Genomic DNA, 21611 nt, shown 5'->3' on the forward strand with positions numbered 1-21611 from the left:
CCTGGGAGAGGGGACCAGGGACACACACCACACCGCAAAACCTAGAGAGGAAAGATTCTGGCACCTCAATACTGGAAGGAAGGAGAAGAGGGAGCGGGAAAAGCATGTAGCTTCAGGATGCAATGGAGAGAAAGGAGCAAGACAATTCCATTACAGAACTGAAGACCCGAGCTTGGAAAAGTACAAAGGAAAACACCACATCGAAAGATTATCGGCTAATCAGACTATGCAAGCTTGAATCAATAATGGTGGCTGACAGGGCCTCTGGGAGAAGTCGGGAAATTACAGACTTGAAATGGTGTTGAACGCGGACCACGGGATCCAGGTCCCTTCCCCAGCAGAAGTATTCTGCAGGCAGGAGCGAATCACCTGTCGTGCTGGCTAAGCTGATTCACATCTTTTTGTTTCCTCATGAAAATGAGTCAGTTGTAGAATCTGAGTGCTGGAAGGTGTTATGTAAAATAGTCGCTTGGTCTTTCCATCTTTCCACTGTGGATTGTATTTCTCTTTTTATCTGGGGAAGACTAACAAAGCATATTTTAGGACGAGAAGAAGAAAAGATGCTCAAGGACCTGAACTTACAGGGGTCTTCTGGCATGGATGGGTGGGTTCAGGCTCCAGGACTCCTCTGACGGCTGGGGGGTGGGCTGGGCTGCAACACCACCTCCCCACTGGTCTCGGTCCCTCCCTGCACCCCCTCCCCGCCCCGAAACTACCTGGCCCACCCAAAGGAGGCAGGGATGCGTGTCGGAGGACAAGCTTATATCAGGAGTAAGCGAGTAGGAAAGAATGACGTCACACATGAAGAAGCCCAATGCATACGTCTGCCTATGTGTCTAGGTTGTAGAGATGTCCACGAGTATGCTTCTTTTTTCACTAATGGCAGCACAGGGGGCAAAGCTGGGAGAAAGGCTCTCTGCAGATTCCAAAATGCTGGTGCGCGATGGGCTCTAGGAACAGAAAGCCAAGTGCCGACGGAAACTGAGAGCTCCCCAACTCTGCCAACAAGAGTCCTGTAGAAAAGGCAGTAAGAATGGAAGCGAGGGGTGCCACCTGCACACCACCAGGCACTGCACCCCATTCGATGGCTTTCCCCTCACGCCTTGGGGGGAGGGGACGGGCTCCACTGGGTGGAGGAAGGAAGCCAGGGTGGGATGGAAGGCCCCCTCTTCGGGAGCAAGCCAGAAGTCAGCCTCTGGGGACTGAGGGTTCCCTCAGCCGGGAGTCTTCAGCTGACCCCGGGGGGGTTGAGACAACGGGGCATGGAAATGACTGCACGTCCACGCCTCCCTCTTGCTCTCTTACACCACCAGCCTGGATGGCCACTGGAAAAGTCCGAGATGAGAATGAAGTCTCTCTTCCGAGTTCCTGGGGGTGACTGACGCAGTCCTTGGGAACTCCTGGCTATTTTATTGCATTAGGAAACAAAACCATTAAAGCATTTAAGACAGCCCTTTTGTGTCCCTGCCAAGGAGATGAAGTGGATTGGCAACACCCGTTGCACCGCAGCCTTGGGTTCTTCACTCCACTGTGCCCTGTCTGCATTGTCCGTGTCGGCTTTCGGAGGAACAGCGTCGGCCCGCAGGGCATGCACATGCACGGTGAGCCGGGGACGCGGCGGCGGGGGGAGGGGCTACTCCATGCCGCTCCGGAGGATCTGGTTGGCCGCGATCAGCATGACGCTTATGATGAAGGCCATGGCGAAGGCGCATATGAGGCTCTTGCGGACGCAGGTCTGTCTGTTCTGCTTCTGGGAATGCACTGGGGTTGCAGGGGGAGCAGAGGGTAAGGAGACGGGGAGGGAGGGGAGGGGGAGAGAAGAGAGAAGCGACACAGTGAGACAGGCTGACCTCCTCCTCTGCAAGCCCAGTCCATAGGCTGAAGACCGGTCCCATCAACAAGCGTCTCGGGGACCGTTCTCGGAGCCTGAACATCACCTCCTCTGGCAGATGGTAGGAAACAGTAAAACTTCTATAACAAACACCATGAGAGATGTGACGTTCAGAGGGAGGTATAAACTTCCAGATCCAATAGAGTTACAGGGACTTTCTGAGTGAGAAAATACATCAACATTTGAGGGTTTCACAAAAGGCATCATCCAGGCATGACGGTGTCCCCCTCTGCAGAGCACCGGGCTCCCGTTTCTGAGTCCCCTGCTGCAGGCAGAGCCAGGTTCAGATGCTTCCCTACCTGTTGGCACCGGGCTGGAAGCAACTTGCCGCCCACCCTCCCCGGCCCCCAGAATTGTTCTTGGTGGCCGCTGGTCAAAATGACTCTAAATGACTTCTGGTATGATTTCAGGTATGCACACCAGTGGTTCTAGAGTGGGGTTCCTAGGCAAGCAGCATCCACGTCCCTGGGAGCTTGTTAAAAATGCAGGTGCTCAGGCCAGACCCCATGCCCAATCTACTGAATCAGAAACTCCAGGGATGGGGCCAGCGATCTATGTTTAACTAGGTGATTCTGGTGAAATCTGAGAAGTGGAGACCACATGCTCTGTGGACGGGACCAGTGTGAAGGAGGGAGGGAGGCACAAAATCCTCACAGACGTTCCAGAGCCACAGTGTCCCTGCCCCCATGTCCTGTTGCACCGCGGAGGTCTGACCTTGGGCCCTACGGTTGTGTCCTCTTAATCTTTTTTCTTGGGCTTGGTCTTGTGCCACCATTTTCATAAGGCCCTTGAGAAACCATTAGTAGGTCTGAATCAGTGGGAAAGTAATTGGGACCAGACACAGGGAAATGGAAATCACCAGAAAGAAAAGCTTTGATAAAGTGTGTTGAGGAAGAACAGGTCTCTTTTCCAGGAATTGCTTTCCCCTGCCAGAACTTCTTTTCCTTCTTTTTGTTCTGTTAGTCCATACCCCCTCCCTTTCCCATCTGTCTGTCCATCCATGATCTTTGCATACAATTTACCACTTAGCATATGGCCGAAATCTGTGCCCTAGAGGCAGGTGGAAAGCTATGTACATCAGAGCTACTCACTGGACCAGCAGCATCAGCACCATCTGGGAGTCTGATGTACATGTAAATTCTTGGGTCCCACTGTAGAATTACTGAATCAAAATCTCTGGGGGCGGAGGCCAGGAATTCATGAATTAATAAATTCTCCAGGTGATTAGGGAATTGCTGGGCCCCAGCCCCAGAATTTTCGATTCAGTAGGACTAGGTGGCGCCAAAGAATCTGATGGAGTTTGAGTTGCCGGCGGGGGCTGACAAGTGTGAGTGTGTGTGTGTGTGTGTGTGTGTGTGTGTGCGTGTGTGTTAGGGACACAGGGTGGGGAGTTTTGGGAAAGATGGTTCTTTAGATTCAGATGTTAAGAAACCCAATGCCAGGGCAGAAGAACATTTTTAGATCACCTTCCATTTTGAAAAGGAGTCCTTCTACCTTTACAAACCTCCGGTGGAGGGAAAGTGGTTTTTCTTTAGGTCAGATTATGGCCCAGAGAGGGTTGGGGGCGGGGGGAGAAATGCAAATTCCTTCACATTACTCGCAGTCTCTGTAGGAAAGAAGACTGGCAAAAGAGCAAGGTCAAGGTAGGGTCCACATGCCTTTACTTATTTATTTTTTTAAGATTTTGTTTATTTGACAGAGAGAGACACAGCAAGAGAGGGAACACAAGCAGGGGGAGTGGGAGAGGGAGAAGCCGGCTTCCCGAGGAGCAGGGAGCCCGATGCGGGGCTCGATCCCAGGACCCTGGGATCATGACCTGAGCTGAAGGCAGATGCTTAACGACTAAGCCACCCAGGCGCCCTGGGTCCACAGGCCTTTAAAGAACCTAAAAATGGTTCAATTTCAAGTACGTCTTCCCTTTGACATTCGGTGGCCTCTCTGAGATCCCTGGAAATAACAGGGAAGTAGTAGGAAGCCCGCTGATGTTTCCAAGGACAAACAGAGCTTTCCCTGAGGGAAGGGGTCTCGGGGGGCTTGTCAGGGGGTTTCTAAAAATTGTATCAACCAGGAAGGTTTCTCCAGCAAGCCACATTTCACAGAGACCCAGGGCCCCCTGGTGCAGCCTTGGGCTCCCTCTCCAATACTTGGTTATTTCTGCCACCATCTCTTAGATGCTGTCCTATTATCTTTAATCCTGGATCCCCTGGGCTTCTGCTTCCCTTGGGTGATTGGGAGTATTTTCGGTTCAGTTCTCAACTTGCTGATCATGTCTGGGTCTTAGAATCTTACAAATTCTTACCTGGAGAAAGAAAATTTCCTTGGTGCAGAGATATGCCTCCCCCCGCCCCCCGCCCCCCAGGAGTGGGTTAAATGTAAAAAGGTGCCAGCCCTCAGGAACGAAAAGAGGATGTGGTGTTTAAGAACGAAAAGGACCAAAGCAGAAAATAAAATGAGGATATGGAAGTAGCGCATCTAACACTTTCTGAGGACTGGCTAATTTATTCTGGGCAGCTCCTCAGCATAAAAATGCTTCTGAAGGCAGTCATCTACCTTTCTGTCCTGAGGGCTGGTGAAGGCCAAGAAAAATTGTGTGATTACGCAGAAGGAGAAATTTTTGGCTGAAGCCCTTCTTTGTGAAGGACACTCAGAAAACAAGGTTACAGGCAACAGGATTATTCCCCTGGAGAGGGGCTGCACCTTTGATCTGAATATCCTTCAAAGCAGTGGGAAGGGAGAGATAAGGAAGGAGGAAAGGCCTGGAGAACCTAACAGTTCGTACTTGGGGCCATGCAAGTCGGGATCCAGACCAAAGTCCTGTAAACAGAGTGGTGCTTGCAGCTCCTTCCGTAGCTCTGAAATACATCACCATTTGAGCCTGTAACTCAGCCTCCATGCCTCCATGAGAGTCCTTTGATCTCCAGTTCTCACGTTGCCATCAATGGGGTGGCAGGGTACAAAAGTAATGACCTTGGAGCCAGACCCAGGTCTGAAACATGGTAATCCCACATCTTGGCTGTGTGACCTTGGGCAAGCGAATTTCCTCCAGCCTTAATCAATTCCCTCATCTATAAAATGGGACCGATAAAACCTACCTTGTTGTGGAGATTAAGGATATACTGTTTGCGCCCAGTGAATGCCAATTCTCGTTGGTGAACCTTTTAAAAACTCCCCTTTGCTTCTTGAACACCGCCTGAGCGGGCTACGCATGCGTCATGTGCTTTATGTATATCATCGCAAAATTACATAGTGGCCGTCCTGGTGAGCTGGGTGTGTGACCGTCACTTGACAGGTGAGCAGTCTGAAGCTCCGAGAAGTGGGGTCCAAGTTCATTTGGCAAATGGTGGAGGTGGGGCTGGAGCCAGGTCCGATTCTAAGACCCAGGTTCAAAACTTCTGCACAAACTCTGTCTTCTTGATATTTGCTTAGCAATAGAAAGCTCAGCAATACAAAGATCGGAAGAGAAGGCACATCAAACACTTGATGTGGCTGATGGAGTACAACCCGCCACGAATTAATGTGTTTGTTGATAATCATTTAAGGCCTGTCTTTGGCTAGCATATATTTGCACTGTGCTATAGTTTGGGGGTTTTATTTATTCTCCGTGTCTAGGCTTTGCTTCCGCAACAAGACTTACAGGTCAGCCTAGCCAAGCATGAACTGTGAACCCAGGTTAGGGCTTCTCTTAACCACCACTTAGGAGCAGCCCCGGGCAAGGGACCAAACTTCTCTGAGCCTCAGTTTCTTCCTCTGTAGAAGGAGCTAGTGATAACGTTCTGCTGGTGTCAAGAATTATCTCAAAGATGAATGAGCTAATAAAAAAAAATGTGGAAGCTACAGCCAACTGTGAATTGCTAAAGAAATGCGAGACTTGCTCCTATCCCCTCAGGGCTGGACAAAATGTCTGCTCATTTTTCTCCTGTTCCCAGCAGCCTCCAGCTTGGGAATGCACATCCAAGCAGTGCTCCCAGACCTTTGCTGTGGTCCCTTCCCTCATTAACTCGTTCCAGGTGGCAGAGAGACTCAGCCCCCCGCCCCCCTGCTACAGCAGCACTTAGGACGTATCACCGATGCCTGCAACCTTTCTGCAAAGCCCTTCTTGCTGGGGAAGTGCGTTCCATCCAGCTCCGAAAGCTCAGGAGGGAGGACCACAGACCACCTCCGATCTCTTTCCTCTGCTCCTCGAACCACTGCGCCTCCCTGTCCGGCAACCTCTGCTTCAGGGCATCCCCACACGAGACTCTGCATTGCTGCCCAAGACTCAAGGCACCCGTTCTTGCTGCTAGGGGTGCCTGCTGACCTCCCTTCTCATTTCTTCTGGGCCTACCCCAAACTTTACTTTCCTAGGAGGCTTCTCCTGAACATCTTGCTCTCTAAGAGCCTGATCCTTTAACATTTTTCTAGTGGTCTAACTCTCAATATGTATTTATTCCTCAATTGAGATGGCTTCCCATACCAGCACATTCACCCTTCACGAGTGACCAATTCAGTAGCATTTAGTACGTTTGCAAGGCTGTGAAAGCATCACCACTACCTAATTCCAGAATGTTTTCATCACCCTAAAAGGAGACTCCACGCGCATTAGAAGTCACGCTCCATTCCCGCCTGGCAGTCACTAATCTACTTCCTGTCTCCGCCCAAAAACCTAGTCCGGGCATTGCAAATACATTATACAACATGTAGCCTTTTGTGTCTTCTTCTTCCACTTAGCCAGGCCCATGCATGCTGTAGGGAACATTCCTACTTTATTTCTTTTTGTGCCACACTTTGGTTATCCATTCACCTGCTGATGGACATTGGGGCTGTGTCCAGTTTTTGGCTGTTAATGGGTAATGCTGCTAAGACACTCGTATCCACGTTTTTGTGTGGATGTGTTTTTGGCTATCTTGGGGACAGATCTAGGAGTCAAATTTCTGGGTCAGACAGTAACTCTTTTTGAGGAACTTGCAACTGAACGTGAAAATGGCAAGAATGCATCATGCTGCTGGCAACCCTTTTCATGTTGGTCTTCCCATCAGGCCTTGAGCTCCCTTTCTAGTCTCATGGGTTGACAAAGTAGGAGCCCCGGAAGTACACGGGGATGAAATGTGAGTTGGGGGAGGCTGTCACAGGAGGACATAGAAGTGGGGTCTCTAGTTTTCTTGAAAGCTTGTTAGCAAGTCCTCAGCACCTGCAGACTCCCGGCTGCTATGCAGGACCTGGGTTTGTGAGCTCTAGCAACAGACTGTGCCTTTTGCTTTCTCATTTTCACAGAGATTCACACTGCTCCACTCGGCAAATGACAGGCAGTGACTCTTGGATTTTCTCCTGGAGGCGGGAGTCCATACGGATTTTGCCACTGACCGGCTGGGTGGACCTTGGATAGGTGGGGTTCATAGTCCCTCTGGCTTCAGTCTCTTAGAAATGGGGCTGCACGTCTGGAGGCACTGGCTCCCAAATGAGGCAAACCAGAATCATAACAATTCTGATTAATTGCCCCAACACAGACCTATGTAAGTGATATTTCTGGCAGAGAGCTTGGGGCTCAGGAATGTTTAAAAACAAAACAATATAAAACCCATCTTAGGTGATTCTCACAAGGAGCCAGAACTACCAGGTCTGGGAGCTATTATTGCTCTGTGATCCTTCCAGGTCCAACATTTTATGATTTTATGAAACTGAATATTTCCAAAGCCTAAGGTGGAACTAATTAAGAGCCTCTGAAAGAGAATTTTCTATACATCAGTGAAATCAGGAAGGCTCAGGTATCCCAGGTGAGACCCGAAGACAAGATGAGCAAGGCCTGTATGTTTTATGATGCCCTTTAAGGGGAAGAGCGGCCACCTCTCCTTCTGGGGGTGGGCGCTGGTTCCTTCTCGACCACAAAATCATCTTGGGTTTCTCGCCATCAGACAGCTGTGTCTTGCTTTGAGGGTTCCACCGTGGACCAGGTATTGTTTTAGCCTTTCCAACAGACCTTTCCTCTTCTTGGAACAAAATTCATCTTTTGGTTTGGGGATCTGTACCTCTCCACCTAGTGGAACTCTCAATCCAGCGCTTCACCTTTCCCACTGCAGCAAACCAGACTGGCCAAGTAGAGTGTGCCAAGCTCTTGGCTTGGTCCAGGGCGAGGCACATGGGCCAAGCATGATTGATGGGAGCCCCTTCTTGGAATGGAGATGAGTCTTCAGGGAGACAATTCTGTCCCTTCGGGTTGAGAGAGCCTACTCAAGAATGAAGCTGGCAGACAGGAAAGAAGGACAGAGAGATTGGGAATGAGATAGTGCGAGACTGGGGGTGGGGTGGGGAGGGGAGGATGTCGCTTGAGCTCTTTGGATCCAGGTCAGTCGAAGTTCATCCCTTTGACTTCTTGTATTATCTGAGCCAGTGCTTTTTTAGTTAAAGGGCTTTCTGCTACTCGAAACCAAGAGTATTGACCAGTACTTTTAGTAAGTTCAATGTTGGCAATGATGACTCTAGGAATGAATGTGTCCAGAAGAATGTGCAAACCCTGCAAATTTGGTCCCTGTCCCATCCTTCAAAGATGTGGCGTTCTAGCAGTGGGTGCTCACAACATCTCCAGGAAAAAAAAAAAGAAGAACAGACCTGGGGCTAGGGACCAGCTAATTTTGTTTTTGTTTGTTTGTTTGTTTGTTTGTTTTGAGTGTTTACTACTGTGTTAAGCATCGTACAAAATATTCTCATGTGTTAACCTCACTTAGTCCTCCTAAAAACCACATGAGGTCATCACAGGATTCCCATTTCACGGATGAAGAACATCAGGCTCTGAATATTTATTTAAGTGTCTCGGGCAAATGACCGAACACATGGTGCAGCAGGATTTTAAGCCAGGCTTGTCCAGGGTGCAGAGCTGGAGTTCTTAAGCACCGGGTGTATTTGTCCAAAACAGCTCTCCAGCTCTCCGTCTGGTGTCTCAGATTCTCAACCCTCATCGCCGATGGCTCCAGAAAACTTCCTCCAGGATTGTTGGGACGGATTCCCAAACAGAAGAAAAATCCCTCCCTTTCTGAAGCCCCAAATCTCTTTGCAAACTCTCTCCTGTCTCACTACCTGCCGTGGACCTCAGCTACACCTTAACCTGCTACCTTTGCCCAAGGAGAACAGGGTTTATTTAAGGAACGTCATAGCACCGGGAAAAATGGGAGCAGATGGTAGAGATGACATCTTATGCCCTTTTCATTTGGATGGGCCTGAAATACCCAATGTGCACAGCCAGGTGATGGGGCAAGGCTCCCCACCTGGGTGTGAACTTGACATCCTGAGAGGAATACTGCAAATTTCAGCAGGGATGGCTGAGCTGGAGACCTTGGATTTGGCTGCAAATTCTTTCTGACCTTCCAATGAGTCCAGAAATCGTTGAATCTGGATGTGACTGTCATTGTCCAATCTTTGCATTGGACAAATGAAGAAAAGAAGACCCAGGGAGTTTTTAAATAACTTCCTCAGGGTCGGGGCACCTGGGTGGCTCAGTTGGTTGAGCGTCTGACGCTTGGTTTTGGCTCAGGTCATGATCTCGGGGTCATGAGATGGAGCCCTGCATCGGGCTTCGTACTCAGCAGGGAGTCTGCTGGAGATGCTCTCCTTTCTCTCTCCCCCTCTGCCCCTCCTCTCTCTCTCTCTCTCTCAATCTCTCTATTTTTCTCTCTCTCCAATAAGTAAATAAATCTTTAAAAAATTAATAACTTATCCAGGAGCACATATCCAGCCTACACAGGGCTGGGAACATGACCCACACATCCATGCAGTGATGCTTTGGGGGCTACCTGGCCTGTGTCACCTCCTTGGACATTTATTTCTCTTGTCCATCATCCCATCCCTGAACGGTGCAGAGCTGTTCTGCCATGCCTTTCATAGAAACTATCCTCCGTTGATGATTTTGCTTTACTTCCTTCTGTCGTGCATGTTGTCAGAATGTCTAGAAAAATCTGACAGCTGGTATTCCATTTAGGGACAACATTTGGGGGATGTGTCTTGAAAGGGCTCGCACACAGTCTTGCTGCGCTTCTACTCAACTTCCAAATATAATATGATTTCACTGGCGATGAAATGGAAAATGAGTAATGACAGAGTGCCATTCTGTAAGGAGTCCGAAATGCCTACGTCTGGCTGAAGGACCCAGAAGAACAAATGAAGAGGCCAGGGCAGGGCTGTGTCAGAGAGCCCCGGGTTCAAATCCCTACCCGCGATTTGACTTTGGACAAAGGACACCACTCTGCTGAGCCTCACTTTCCTCATCTGGACCAGTGGGGCCGCAGAACTAATCTTGCAGGTCAGCTGCACATGTTAACAAATGACCAGCACCTGGGTGGCATGCTGGGCAGTTTCCTCCTGGACTGTATCAATATGAATTAAGCAGTAAACATATTGGAGGCAGTAAATCAAACTTAATATATAGTAGAATTTGTTACGCGAACCCGTAATAAGGAGCCGGTGACAGGCAAATAGATGATTCAACCACAAGACCACTCAGTTTCACATATGTCAGCAACTGGAACCAAATAATGAAATATGAATGTGTCTCTCAGTGTCACTGAGCTTATGTTCCCCAAAAGCTAAATGTCTGGTGATTGTAAGGGGTGAAACAGAAGCAAAATGTCTTAAAACTCTTCCATAGCATAGATAGTGCGCATTGTGGGGGGTCACATACTTTTGTATCCAACCCATTTGGGTAGATGCTGACCCATTTATTTTTCCAAATGGTTAGAACACAAACAGTGAAAACTGACACCTCAGAACACTGAGCATAATTTATCTGAATGAGGGAATTCAAAAAGATCAGAGGGGTTGGGAGGGCTGTCATACTGAGTATTCTCATGGGATCCGGGCCCTACAGGCTGTGGGCTTGTGGGTTATGCCAGTGGTTATGCCAGAGAGCCCCTGACTTCAGTGCTGTACAATGACCTCATGCCCAGAGCACCCGGCACGGTAGGTGACAGCCGGTCAGGTGCCTGACTCAATCCGAGTAACTTCTCATCCAGAAGCCAGGTGTGAATAAAGGTAAGGTCTCCTTCAGAGCCCTTGAATTAGATTCTTCTAGTCTCTTCCCTGCCTTAAGAAGGGTTTCTGTAAATGAGTTCTTTTGGTGCTCCAGGAAAACGGGTTCTACACGTGACATGAACCCCCATCTCAGAGTTTCCTGAAGAAGTCAGGAAACCTTTCCTTCTATGTAGCTTGGAGTCTCATCCTGTTGCCTCTAGTCCTTCCCCTGGGAGAAGATGGAAACATTCCTCCTTCTTTATGGTCACAGAGCCCTGTCTTCCGTAAAGATAAGGCAGACTAGAATGTGTCAGGGGCTGGTGTGTGTGTGTGTGTGTTCATGCATATATCTGTGGTCTGTGTTGGCCTAAACCTTAAATGAATAAAGACAACAACATCAAGCCAAAAGGAAAACTAAAAGGAGAAAAAGAAATCCAGAAACCTCTGCCATCACGGGGGCCACAACCCCTTGAGCTCCTGGTCTATTTCTCCTTTATGTTTCCACTCATATGGAAAGAAGGATGTTTGTGTCCTGACTCAGTGGACAGAAACGGAACACCTCTGTACAAGTCTCAGACCCAAGATCTATAAAAGGGAAAAGTATAATCACTGAAGTAAAACGATGCTGGGGGCACGTGGAAGGTCTCCTGTTAATGTCTAACTGGCTCTGCGTCACACGGATGGTGCAAATCCGCATTTCCAAAGCTGTGCCACACTCCAGAATCCAACCTTGCTGTGCTCTGAGCTATTTGATTAAATTCTCCCTCTGCCACACAATATCAGTTTCTTTCTTTCTTTCTTTTTTTTTTTTTTAAGATTTTATTTATTTATTTGACAGGGAGAGAGAGCATAAGAAGGGGGAGCAGCAGAGGGAGAGGGAGAAGCAGACCCTCTGCTGAGCGGGGAGCCCGATGCGGGGCTCGATCCCAGGACCCTGGGATCATGACCTGAGCCGAAGGCAGACGCTTAACCACCTAAGCCACCCAGGCGCCCCAACACAACATCAGTTTCATTGACCAGCTCCTTCTTCCTTGCTCAGAGATAGACGTGCCCTTTCATCTTTTAAGGCAAAGACCTACACTTCTAGGTTTTTTTCTTTCTCATTGATGTCTTCCTCTGACATTAAGGGGCGCAAGACTCCCAGTCCCCATGGATTTCCCGGCTTTGGGTACACACTTGCTGCTGCAAAGTTGTTTTGTTTTGTTTGTTTGTTTCTTGCTGCAGCAAAGTTTTAACAAGAGAAGGAGGGAGGAGCTCCCTGGGCGGGAAGGTCAAGGTCAGCCACTGAGTCTCAAATGCATTCTTCTAGGGCACGGGGGCCTCAATGCCTGTGTGGCATCTCTTCCTAGATAACTCTGCCCAAAAATACAATCAGGGAAGCCCCTTCTTGAACAAGGAGAGGGCTGTGGGCATTAAATATATCCACCAGTGACTCTGATCCTATCCGAGATCGGAAAAATCTTAAACCTCACAAAGCAGTGAGCTTGCATCTGGGGCCAAACAGCACTGACATAATATTTAAAATACAAAACACACCAAAAAGACCAACTCTCTGATGTGAAAACAAGCAAATGGATTATGTAATCAAGGTTGCAGAGGTCATTCAAAAAAGCAATCTACTAATTATAAAGCAATGTTTCTTTTCTTAAATAAGACCACAAAGTTTAAGGCATTTAGTACAGTGACTGGAACTTATCAATTACCCCCAAACGGTAGCTGTTGCCAATGTTATAAGTCTGGAACTTCTCAATTACCCCCGTCCCCCAAATGGTAGCTGTTGCCAATGTTATATAAGTCTGAAGCAATGAAAGCAGACTCCGTAAGACTTCTATTTGGAAAAATCCCTTTCTTAGTCCCTTACTTTATTAATGTATGAGCTCTTGAATAATAAAAAGACATTGCTTAGAGTTCAGATTACTTCCCCGTGCACAGTCTGACCTTTCCCAAATTACTAAGACTTGTGACATTTCTCTGAACAAAACAGTGATCCACAGACGAAGGCTCCTGTGGAAAACAAAATGCCCAGAAATACTCTTCCCACCCATCTCAAGAGTGTTTGCTGACAGTGGGGGCTGGAGCCCCCAGGTGCTTCCATTGTTTGAACAGGAAGGAACGAGACCGATGGGGGAGACCAAGGAAAACTTATCCAAGATCCAAGTTTTCTCCCATCTCTGCCTCCCTCCCTCCACTAACCCTCCTGGGGTCAACCCTCCCCCCTTCTGCAAATGGCCTTGGCTGTGACCATCCCGCTCTGGGTGTGCAACTCCAAATACAGCCACTGATGCTACAGCCCCGGGGTCACACTGAGGCCAAGCAAGGCAGCCCCTGTACAACCACTGGGTTACGTTTGCCATTCACAGCATTTTTTGAAAAATTTAAATTTGAATGAGTTTAGAAGGGGCATTGCTCTCCAGGTTTACGCCCATTTCCACCCACTACTCCCTATTTCCCAGGCTTGAGTTAATTTCATTTATCGCCTCAGAGTATGAGCATCCCTTCCCATTTCCTCTTGTCATGGCCTTTAATCCTGCACACGATGCAGCCCAGACAGGACCCGTGGGCGTGCATGAGCCACTGTGGCCACCTAGACTAACCTTGTCCCGAGTAGACTCCCTGCCACAGTGCTCTGCCGGCTTGAATGTGGCAGCTCCAAGACCAGGCAGCCGAATCTATTCTGGTGGCCACATGAGAGCTTACCCACTGTGTACACTGATTTCTTTAAGTGTTCATAAAAAAAAGAATGGAAAATAATAGTTTGACCTCTTTAAGAAATCTCAGCACTGAACAAGGGAAAAATTGCTGGTAGCCTGATACCCTGTTTTAATGTAATTAAACTTTTTTTTTCCCGATGCACCAGCGTTGTTATAGTAGTTCTGATTTTCAAAGTTGGAAAGAGGAATTCAGTTATTTAGCTTACCTGGAACTTTCTACTAATTAGGGGATCAGGTAGGTGGGGTTTCTTTTTCTTAAGTTTTCTTTCATGAGCCCCCCAAAATGGCCTCTCATGGGTCTATATTTTGGCCCCAGGAAAACCTTATTTCTTCTGAAACTCCATGGTTAAGTTCACGAGAGTCCTTTCATGAAGGGGGCTCTTTCTGAGCAGCACCCTCAGGGAGCAGAGCACAGAGGTAAACCATACCTCAGGGTCCTGAGAGGTAGGTGTAATTATCCTGATGTTTCTAGGCAAGGATGCACCCTCAGAGAAGGCACACCTGGTGGCCAAGGTCACACAGTTAACCACTGGACTGGATCCAAGTTTGCCACCAGCCCAGACAGGCCGTGGGTACCACTCCACGTGGCCCCCAGTGAGAGGAAAGGCAAACACCACAAAGCTGCATATCTAATCACAGACCTCAGAGGATCACTGGAGGAAAGACAGGGTCACTAGAGGTCCTGTAAAAATGCAGAGTTTGGGGAAAGAAACAGAAAGGAAATAAATAAACTGCTGCATTTTTGCAGTGAGGATCTTGTAACCTGGGTCCTGGATTCTTGGCTTCAGTACAAGGCATCCCAGCCCCAACTGTAAACACATTTTCCATCTACAGAGGATGTGGAGGCATGCGCTGAGCCCAGAGCAAGTAGAAAGCAGAAGCAGGGGTACCTACCTCCTTCAAACTCTGTTTGGCAGTTCTCCGACGTCTCCTGCAGACTCTCCTCCTCATTGATGATGATGTTCTCAATGTCCTTCATCGTTAAATGGTCCCGGAAGGCGTGGTAGAGGATATGCTTCAACTCCTCCAGAGTTATCCTCTGCATGTCGAACTGTGAAGAGAAAGAGGAGTCAGATGGTCTCGGGCACACGGGGGTGAGAAGCCAGCCTGGGGCATGACCCATGGCCCTAACACCCCAAAGCTCCTCTCCAGGAGCTTCTCCCAGCTTTGCTGGGTAGCAGCTGAGCAGTTTGTCTGTCACGTTCAGCTCCAAGCATACTCGAGAACTTGCAGGGGACTTAGTGGGAATACAGTGAGTGCAACATATCCCCCTCAACGGAGAGTCCTGGAGAAAAAGACGCCACCTGCTAGTTTGGCTTCCTACTCACCCAGCCATCTGCTGTCACCTCCGCACACCCTGCACACCTCACGGACTTTGGAGTTGTGTTGCCCTTCAGACAATGCACATGTCTCTAAAGATGATACAGCTCCCAAGGAGCCATTCCCATCTTGCTTTAAATATGTACCTTGTTTGGGGCGCCTGGGTGGCTCAGTCAGTTGAGTGTGTGACTCTTGGTTTTGGCTCAGCTCATGATTTCAGGGTTGTGAGATCGAGCCCCGCACTGGGCTCAGTGCTCAGTACAGGGTCTGCTTCTCTCTCTCCCTCTGCCCCTCCTCCCCCACTCTCTGTAAAATAAATAGATAAATCTTAAAAATAAAGATGTACCTTGTTCTAACAAGATAAAATGCAAGTTCAAAGCCATGTTTATGAGGAAGAGAAGCCGAAGGGCAAGTGTAGCTTCCCCAGGTATGTTCCTCCTGTCCTAGGGAGAGGATTATACTCTCCCACTCCATTTCTATCAGGTTTGGTTCTATCACTTCCTTGGCCAATGAAATGTGAGTAGAAGTCACATATGCCACATCCAGTGAAAAGCGTTAAGAGTCATTCTGCGGTTCGATCATGTGCTCTTTCCCCTCCGCCATGAGAACAGCATGTCCCACGTGGGGGCTATTCCTTCTGTCTGGGCCCCAGAACAAGGATAAAGTGGAGAAGACCTGCAGATACCCCACAAAGGAAAAGTAATGTGGGTAAGAAATGCCCTCTGTTGTGATCAGCCATAAAGATTCTGGGCTTGTTTGCTCAGTTGGTTTAAGTCAATAACACAAAAATTAATACACGGAAGTGAGAGGCTAGCCTAACAAACTTTCTAAAATACGATGTTCCAGGGCCGAGTGGTGGGAAATGAGAAAAATGTTATTGGAGGCTGGAAAGCTAAAGACCCATGTATGTTATGCAGAAACACAACTTTTGGTAAGTCATTGCCTGTGAGGACTTGAAGGACAGATATATGTCGAATGAGTCTGTGGCTGTAGGTAAGAAGTTTGGGGAACAGCATGGTTGCAACTGGTTGTATCTGACAGGGTCCCGCAAGAAAGAGGTGAGCTCAGAGTGAAAGAAATTATACAGAAAAAGACAAATATTGTATGATTTCACTTATATATGGAATCTAAAACCAACCAACGAAACAAACAAAAAACCCCTGAACTCATAGATACGGAGACCAGACTGCTGGTTTCCAGATTTGGGGGTGGGCGGTGGGTGAAATGGGTGCAGGGGGTTAAAGGTACACACTTTCAGGTATGAAATAAGTAAGTCATGGAGATACAATGTACAGGATTGTGACCAGAGTTAATACCACTGTGTTACATATTGGAAACCAAAAGAGTAGGTTTCTCATTAAAAGTTCTCATTACAAGGAAAACAGTGCGTAATTGTGTGTGGGGATGGATGTTAATTCAGTTTATTGTGATGATCATTTTGCAATATATATAAATATTGAATCATTATCTTATACATATGAAGCTAATGTAATGTTATATGTGAATTTTATTGTAATTTTTTTAAAAAAGGGGAAAAGAGAGATATGTTCAGGAAAGAATTGGTTGGTTTGCAAGCCAGGAATAGAGACGACTCAGAAATTCCTGGTCTTACAGAATGGAAAGAAGCAATTGTTTTTCGTTTTCAACTAGGAAGAGATAAAATTGAGAAATGCTATAAATGACAAAACAAATCTAAGCGTTCCTTATTAAAACCTCTGAATATGTTAAGTGACTCTCCGAGGAAGCTGGTTATTAAGTTTAGAGAGAGTTATGTCTGAAAATAATTGTGGATGTGGCTATTAGCAGAAAACAATTGAAATCAAACAGATTAAAAAAAAATGACTAAGGTTTTGAGAGAGCTCTACTGGGCAAGTGCCAACAGCCTGGAATTAAAAGACTCTACGACTGCTCAAAACTTAAAATGATCTCTGGGCTCCCAGCCTTTTATGGGCACAAGCCATTAGGAGAATAAGCTACAATAAGGCCCCAAGCAAGGCATATTCTCTAATGCCCTCATCAGATGAGTACTAGTTGACTAGTGCAAAGGGATGGATCTCCCAGACGGCAAAGCTGGGAACCATGCTTGATTGAAATCATGCAGTGAACTCAAGAGCAGTTTCCAGGAAGCAGAACTAGGGTCTAATCAAGGAATATTCCTCACTCCAAGGTCTGTTCAACAAGAGTTTAGAACTTCTCCAAGCACCTTTTGATTGCTATCTGTCTTCCATTTTTTTTTTTTTTCCCTTTCTGGATAGGATTGTTTGGGGTAGTTAGCCTGAGTCTGTTCTGCCTTTCTATGTTGAGTGTGGTGGGGGGGAGTGGGGGGATTTTTTTTCTTTTTAGTTATAGAGTCTCCAATCAGGAGGAGCCACACCCAGATTCAATGTATATCATGAGATTCTAGATCTTGAGTCTTATATGTTGTAATTGGATGGGACTTTCGGGTGTTTCCCTTGGGGAGGGAGGAGTATATTTTGTGGCTGAAGGGAGGAAAATGAATATTGGGGTGCAAAAGTATGGGCTGTAATAGGTTTTATTATGTCCAACTATTTCTTTCCCCAACATGTGAGAGGATTCTATTTCCCTGCCCACTGATGTCAGGCTTTGGCCAATTAAATGCCAGGGAAAGTCATACATGAAAGTGATGGATGTCCAAAGAGAAGTCTCAAAGCCATCTTGTGTTCTGCCATTTCTTTTTCCCTTCTATCACAAAAACACCTACACCAAATAGGGGCTGCTCCTTCGTTCTGGTCCCTGGAATAAATACAACGTGGGGCTAACTCATAAAGGGCTTGTGACTTAAGAGAAATAAACCCTTATGTTGGCCACGAAGACTTTGGGATTTCTGCAGTATAACTCAGCCAAGAATGAATACAGAATAATATTTTAAGTTAGTCTAGATCGAAGTGAAAGAAAGTTCTAGACATTTTTCTTTCTCTGCTTTCTTTGTAAGCAAACCTTACCTTGCTTTAAATATGCCCTTATTCTAACAAATGAAACGAGGTCACTGAAATTTGCTGGAAATCTAAATGACTCAAATTCAAAGCCATTTATATAAGTAAGAAGAAGCAAAATGGGTGTATGAAGTGGATTTGTTTTCTGCATCGTAGTTTATTGACTATAGAGTGAATTATGAAACACACAGGGTTGACCTGCAGTCTTATTGCCCCTTAAGTTTGATAGGGGAACATGTGGTTGTTAGCCTGGGTGCTGGGAAAAGGCTGGCAAAATGCAGGGTGAGGGTGATGGACGTCACAGATGAGAAAATTCGGACACCCTCCCACCCAATGTGCCACAATCAGAGAGACAAAGAGTGACAAAATCAAAGAGACTCTGAGAAAATGAGTAAGCATTTCCTGGAAGACCAGTTGAAGGGCTGGAGGACTTGGAGAAACCCTAACCAGCTGAGAATTCACTGAAAATCAGAAATGAGGTGAAAAGAATCAGCCAGAGTCTGACAAAGCGAAGACAAGGTACAGATTCCAGAAATCTCCATTTTCCTTCTATTCAGCCATCTGGGTCATCTTTTAATAACAGGATACTAATATTTAACAAAATTAATTAAGTAGGATTCCAAGTTTTCTATATTGTCAGAATAGATCTCTTTTATAAGTTTGAAAGACGTCACTGTCAAATACTATGGACACAGTGCCAACAAGTATTCCTTACATTATCAGTCCCATAGCTTTTTAATTTTTCTTGAGTCAATTTTGGAATTATGTATTTTTTTCAGAAAACCAGCCAAAAGATTAGTATGTAGCCACACGCATTAGTACCGCAGTTTTAAATTTCTCTCAGTACTTCTGATATCCCATTTTATATTTATAATCGTACTTGTTTTTCTTTCTTCTAGATTTGGTTTTTGTTGTTTTATTCTGTTTGTAGTGGATCATGGTTAAAGAATGCAGCCTGTACATCTGTTAGTTTCTAGAAACAGAAGGAGTTTTCCATTATGATATCTCTGCAGGGTCAACTACACAAACATATTTATCTTCATTAATTATATTATGTAGCCTTACATTTATAATCTGCTGTTTCCTATAACCTTATTTTCTGGGGACTACTTGATTTGTCAAAGACCATGGATAACATATTAAAATCTATGAAGAGAACTGTATCTTACAGCCCTAATATTTCTTAAATGAGGCTATTCCTTAGTGCAAAATTTCTTAATTCAGTAAAGAGTTATGGAGGCTGACTCCATGCCAGACACTGATGGAGATGCAAAGGTGAGCAAGACATGAATCTTGCTCTCCAAAGACAAGCCAATCAGTGATTGTAATTCAGTGTGTTACGAGCCATGACAGGGAAAGCACAGGATGGCTTGGGAACCCCTGGGGAGGGCAGCCCGTTGTAGAGGGCTTCCTGGAGGACAGAACTGGGAGCAGCAGAACGTGGTGGGGGGTAAGGGGAGGGCCATGGGCAGGGTGCTAGTCAGTAAAAGCATACATTCTGTGACAAGAAGGACATTCCCAGTGTTGTGGTAACCATCACCACCATCCATCTCCAGAACTTTTTTGATCTTCCTAAACTGAAACTCCACATCCATTCAACACTACTCTCCCCATTCCCCTTTCTGCTCCCCCAGCCCCTGGCAACCACCATTCTACTTCCTGTAGACAGTCTAACATGAATCTGATACGTCATGTAAGTGACATCATACAGTGTTTGTCCTTTTGTGACTGGCTAATTTCACTTAGGTTCATCCGTGTCGCCTCCACCGTGTGGCTACTGTGAATAATGCTGCTAGGAACCTCGGGGGGCAAATACCTGACCATGTCCCTGCTCTCAGCTTTCTTGGGTATATACCACCCAGCAGGGGAGTTGCTGAGTCATATGGTAATTCTAGATTTAATTCTTTTGAGGAATGGAGCTTTGTTTTATCTTTTAGGTGGAATGGGGTGCCCTTAAAGGATTTTCACTGGAGAAATTGCTTCATTGAGTTTGAGCTTGAGAAAAATTATCCTTGGTGTATAAGGGGCAAGATAACCAGATAGGAGGCTATTGAGGCAATAGGTTTAGAAACCTTGGTGGTGTTGACCTAACGTTCCAGGTCCAGGAGGAAGCCACTCCCGCCTGAGATGCCGTATCAGCAAACCAGAACTTAGATAAATTTTGCGTCCTTGTAGATGTTCCTCTTGAGAAGTGCAGTGCATCCAGTCAGTCAGTTCCCCCACACCAAGCCAATGCGGGGCCTTCTCACCCCAAACAGGGCTGACGGTGTGTGTCCCCAGCCAATCAGATAATTTCCAATTTTTCTCTTCCTTGTTCGTTATGCATTATCCTATAAAAGCTTCCTGTCTTCCGTCCCAGAATGCAAACTGTCTGCTTCACGAAGTGTGAAAGTTTGCCATCATCACCTAAATTGTCTTCTTCAATCATTTTTTAACAGTGGGCTATGGTGACAGAGGGAATGAAGAACCACGTAAGAGAGCCACGTAAGAGCGTGATTGGCAAGACTTAATGATTCATTGTGTGCAGAGCGTGAAGGAGAATGAGCCAATCAGGATGACGCCCGTGCTTTCTGTTCAGCTGGATGGGAACAGGGAAAGAACAGGCCAGAGAGAAAGGTGACCAGGTGAATTCTGGATGTGTGCACTGGAGGTTCCTGAGGGACAGCCCAACAGAAAACCCAGGGGGATGTCTAGATATGAGCTAATGTTACGGCTTTGGAAGTCATTTGCATACAGGTGATAATAAAAGTCATCAGAAAGGAAAAGGGTATGGAGTATGAGAAAGCCCAGGAAAGGCACTGGGAGAACATCAAGATAAACAGCTTACAGCCTCCATTACAAAATGGGTGTATGTGATACTGTGATTTATAATAAATGTATATTTTGGTCTTCCATTTATTGTTCCTGGCTCACAGCTCCCAAAACTCTTGGAATTGATAAGAGCAATGGGAGCAACATAACAGTAAAAAAATTTAAAAAAAAAAGAGCAATGGGAGCATCTTTTGTTACGATATTTCATCTCTTGTCCTCCGTTCCTGCAACCGCTTCCGAGCCACAAATGGGTGTCTTGTTATTCACGAGCCCCTTTCAACCCCAACTGAGTTTATGTTACTGAGGCAACTTTTGGAAATCCCTGTAAGATGAAGAGCTGGTTGCCAGGGGAATCAATCATCTACAGAGGGTTGTACCTTTCAGTCCCACCCCCTGATTTCCAGGGAGGAGTGAGGGGCTGGAGGTTGACTCAGTCAGCAACGGCCAAAGTTTTAATCAACTGTGCCTATGTTATGAAGCCTCCATAAAAACCCAAAGGGAGGGGATTTAGAGAGCTTCTGGGTTAGTGAGCCAGGACACTTCCATGTGCCCCAAACTCCATGAGGACAGAAGCTCCTTTGTTTGCCATCTCACCCTATGTATCTCTTTATCTGGCCATTCATTTGTATCCTTTAATAACCTTTGCAATAAACCAGTTATCTAGTGAGTAAACTGGTTTCCTGAGTTGTGAGAGGCACTCTAGCAAATTAATGGAACCCAAAGGAGGGTGTCCCAGGAACCTTTGACTTATAGGCAGCCAATCAGAAGTACGGGTAACAATCTGGACTTGCAGCTGGCAACTGAAGTGGAGGGCAGTCTTGTGGGTTGAGCCCTCAACTTCCGGAATCTGATGTCATTTCCAGATAGATCAGGTCAGAATTGAGTTGAACTGTAGCACACCCAGCTGATGTTGGAGAATTGCTTGGTAGTGTGGGGGGGAAAAAACCCACA

The 21611-nt window shown here is 46.6% G+C and overlaps 1 protein-coding gene across 7 annotated transcripts in view; it reads right to left on the reverse strand.

Annotated features, from left to right (window-relative positions):
* CALN1 (calneuron 1) overlaps positions 1-21611 on the reverse strand; it is a 501983-nt gene that overhangs the window by 7892 nt on the left and 472480 nt on the right. For 6 of the 7 annotated variants that reach the window (XM_073884246.1, XM_025864721.2, XM_073884243.1 and 3 more), the window contains 2 exons: positions 14470-14626; positions 8-1761 (listed from right to left, as the gene is read on the reverse strand). In XM_073884246.1, coding sequence (XP_073740347.1) covers positions 1634-1761; positions 14470-14626 — 285 coding nt within the window. In that variant the 3' untranslated portion in view covers positions 8-1633. Of the gene's footprint in view, positions 1-7; positions 1762-14469; positions 14627-21611 lie in introns of those variants that run through there. The other variant, XM_073884242.1, reaches the window with a different exon arrangement.

This window comes from Callorhinus ursinus, unplaced genomic scaffold (genome assembly GCF_003265705.2).
Source record: "Callorhinus ursinus isolate GAN/ISIS: 27379988/994484 unplaced genomic scaffold, GSC_fseal_2.0 scaffold55, whole genome shotgun sequence".
In the NCBI taxonomy this organism is placed as follows: domain Eukaryota; kingdom Metazoa; phylum Chordata; class Mammalia; order Carnivora; family Otariidae; genus Callorhinus; species Callorhinus ursinus.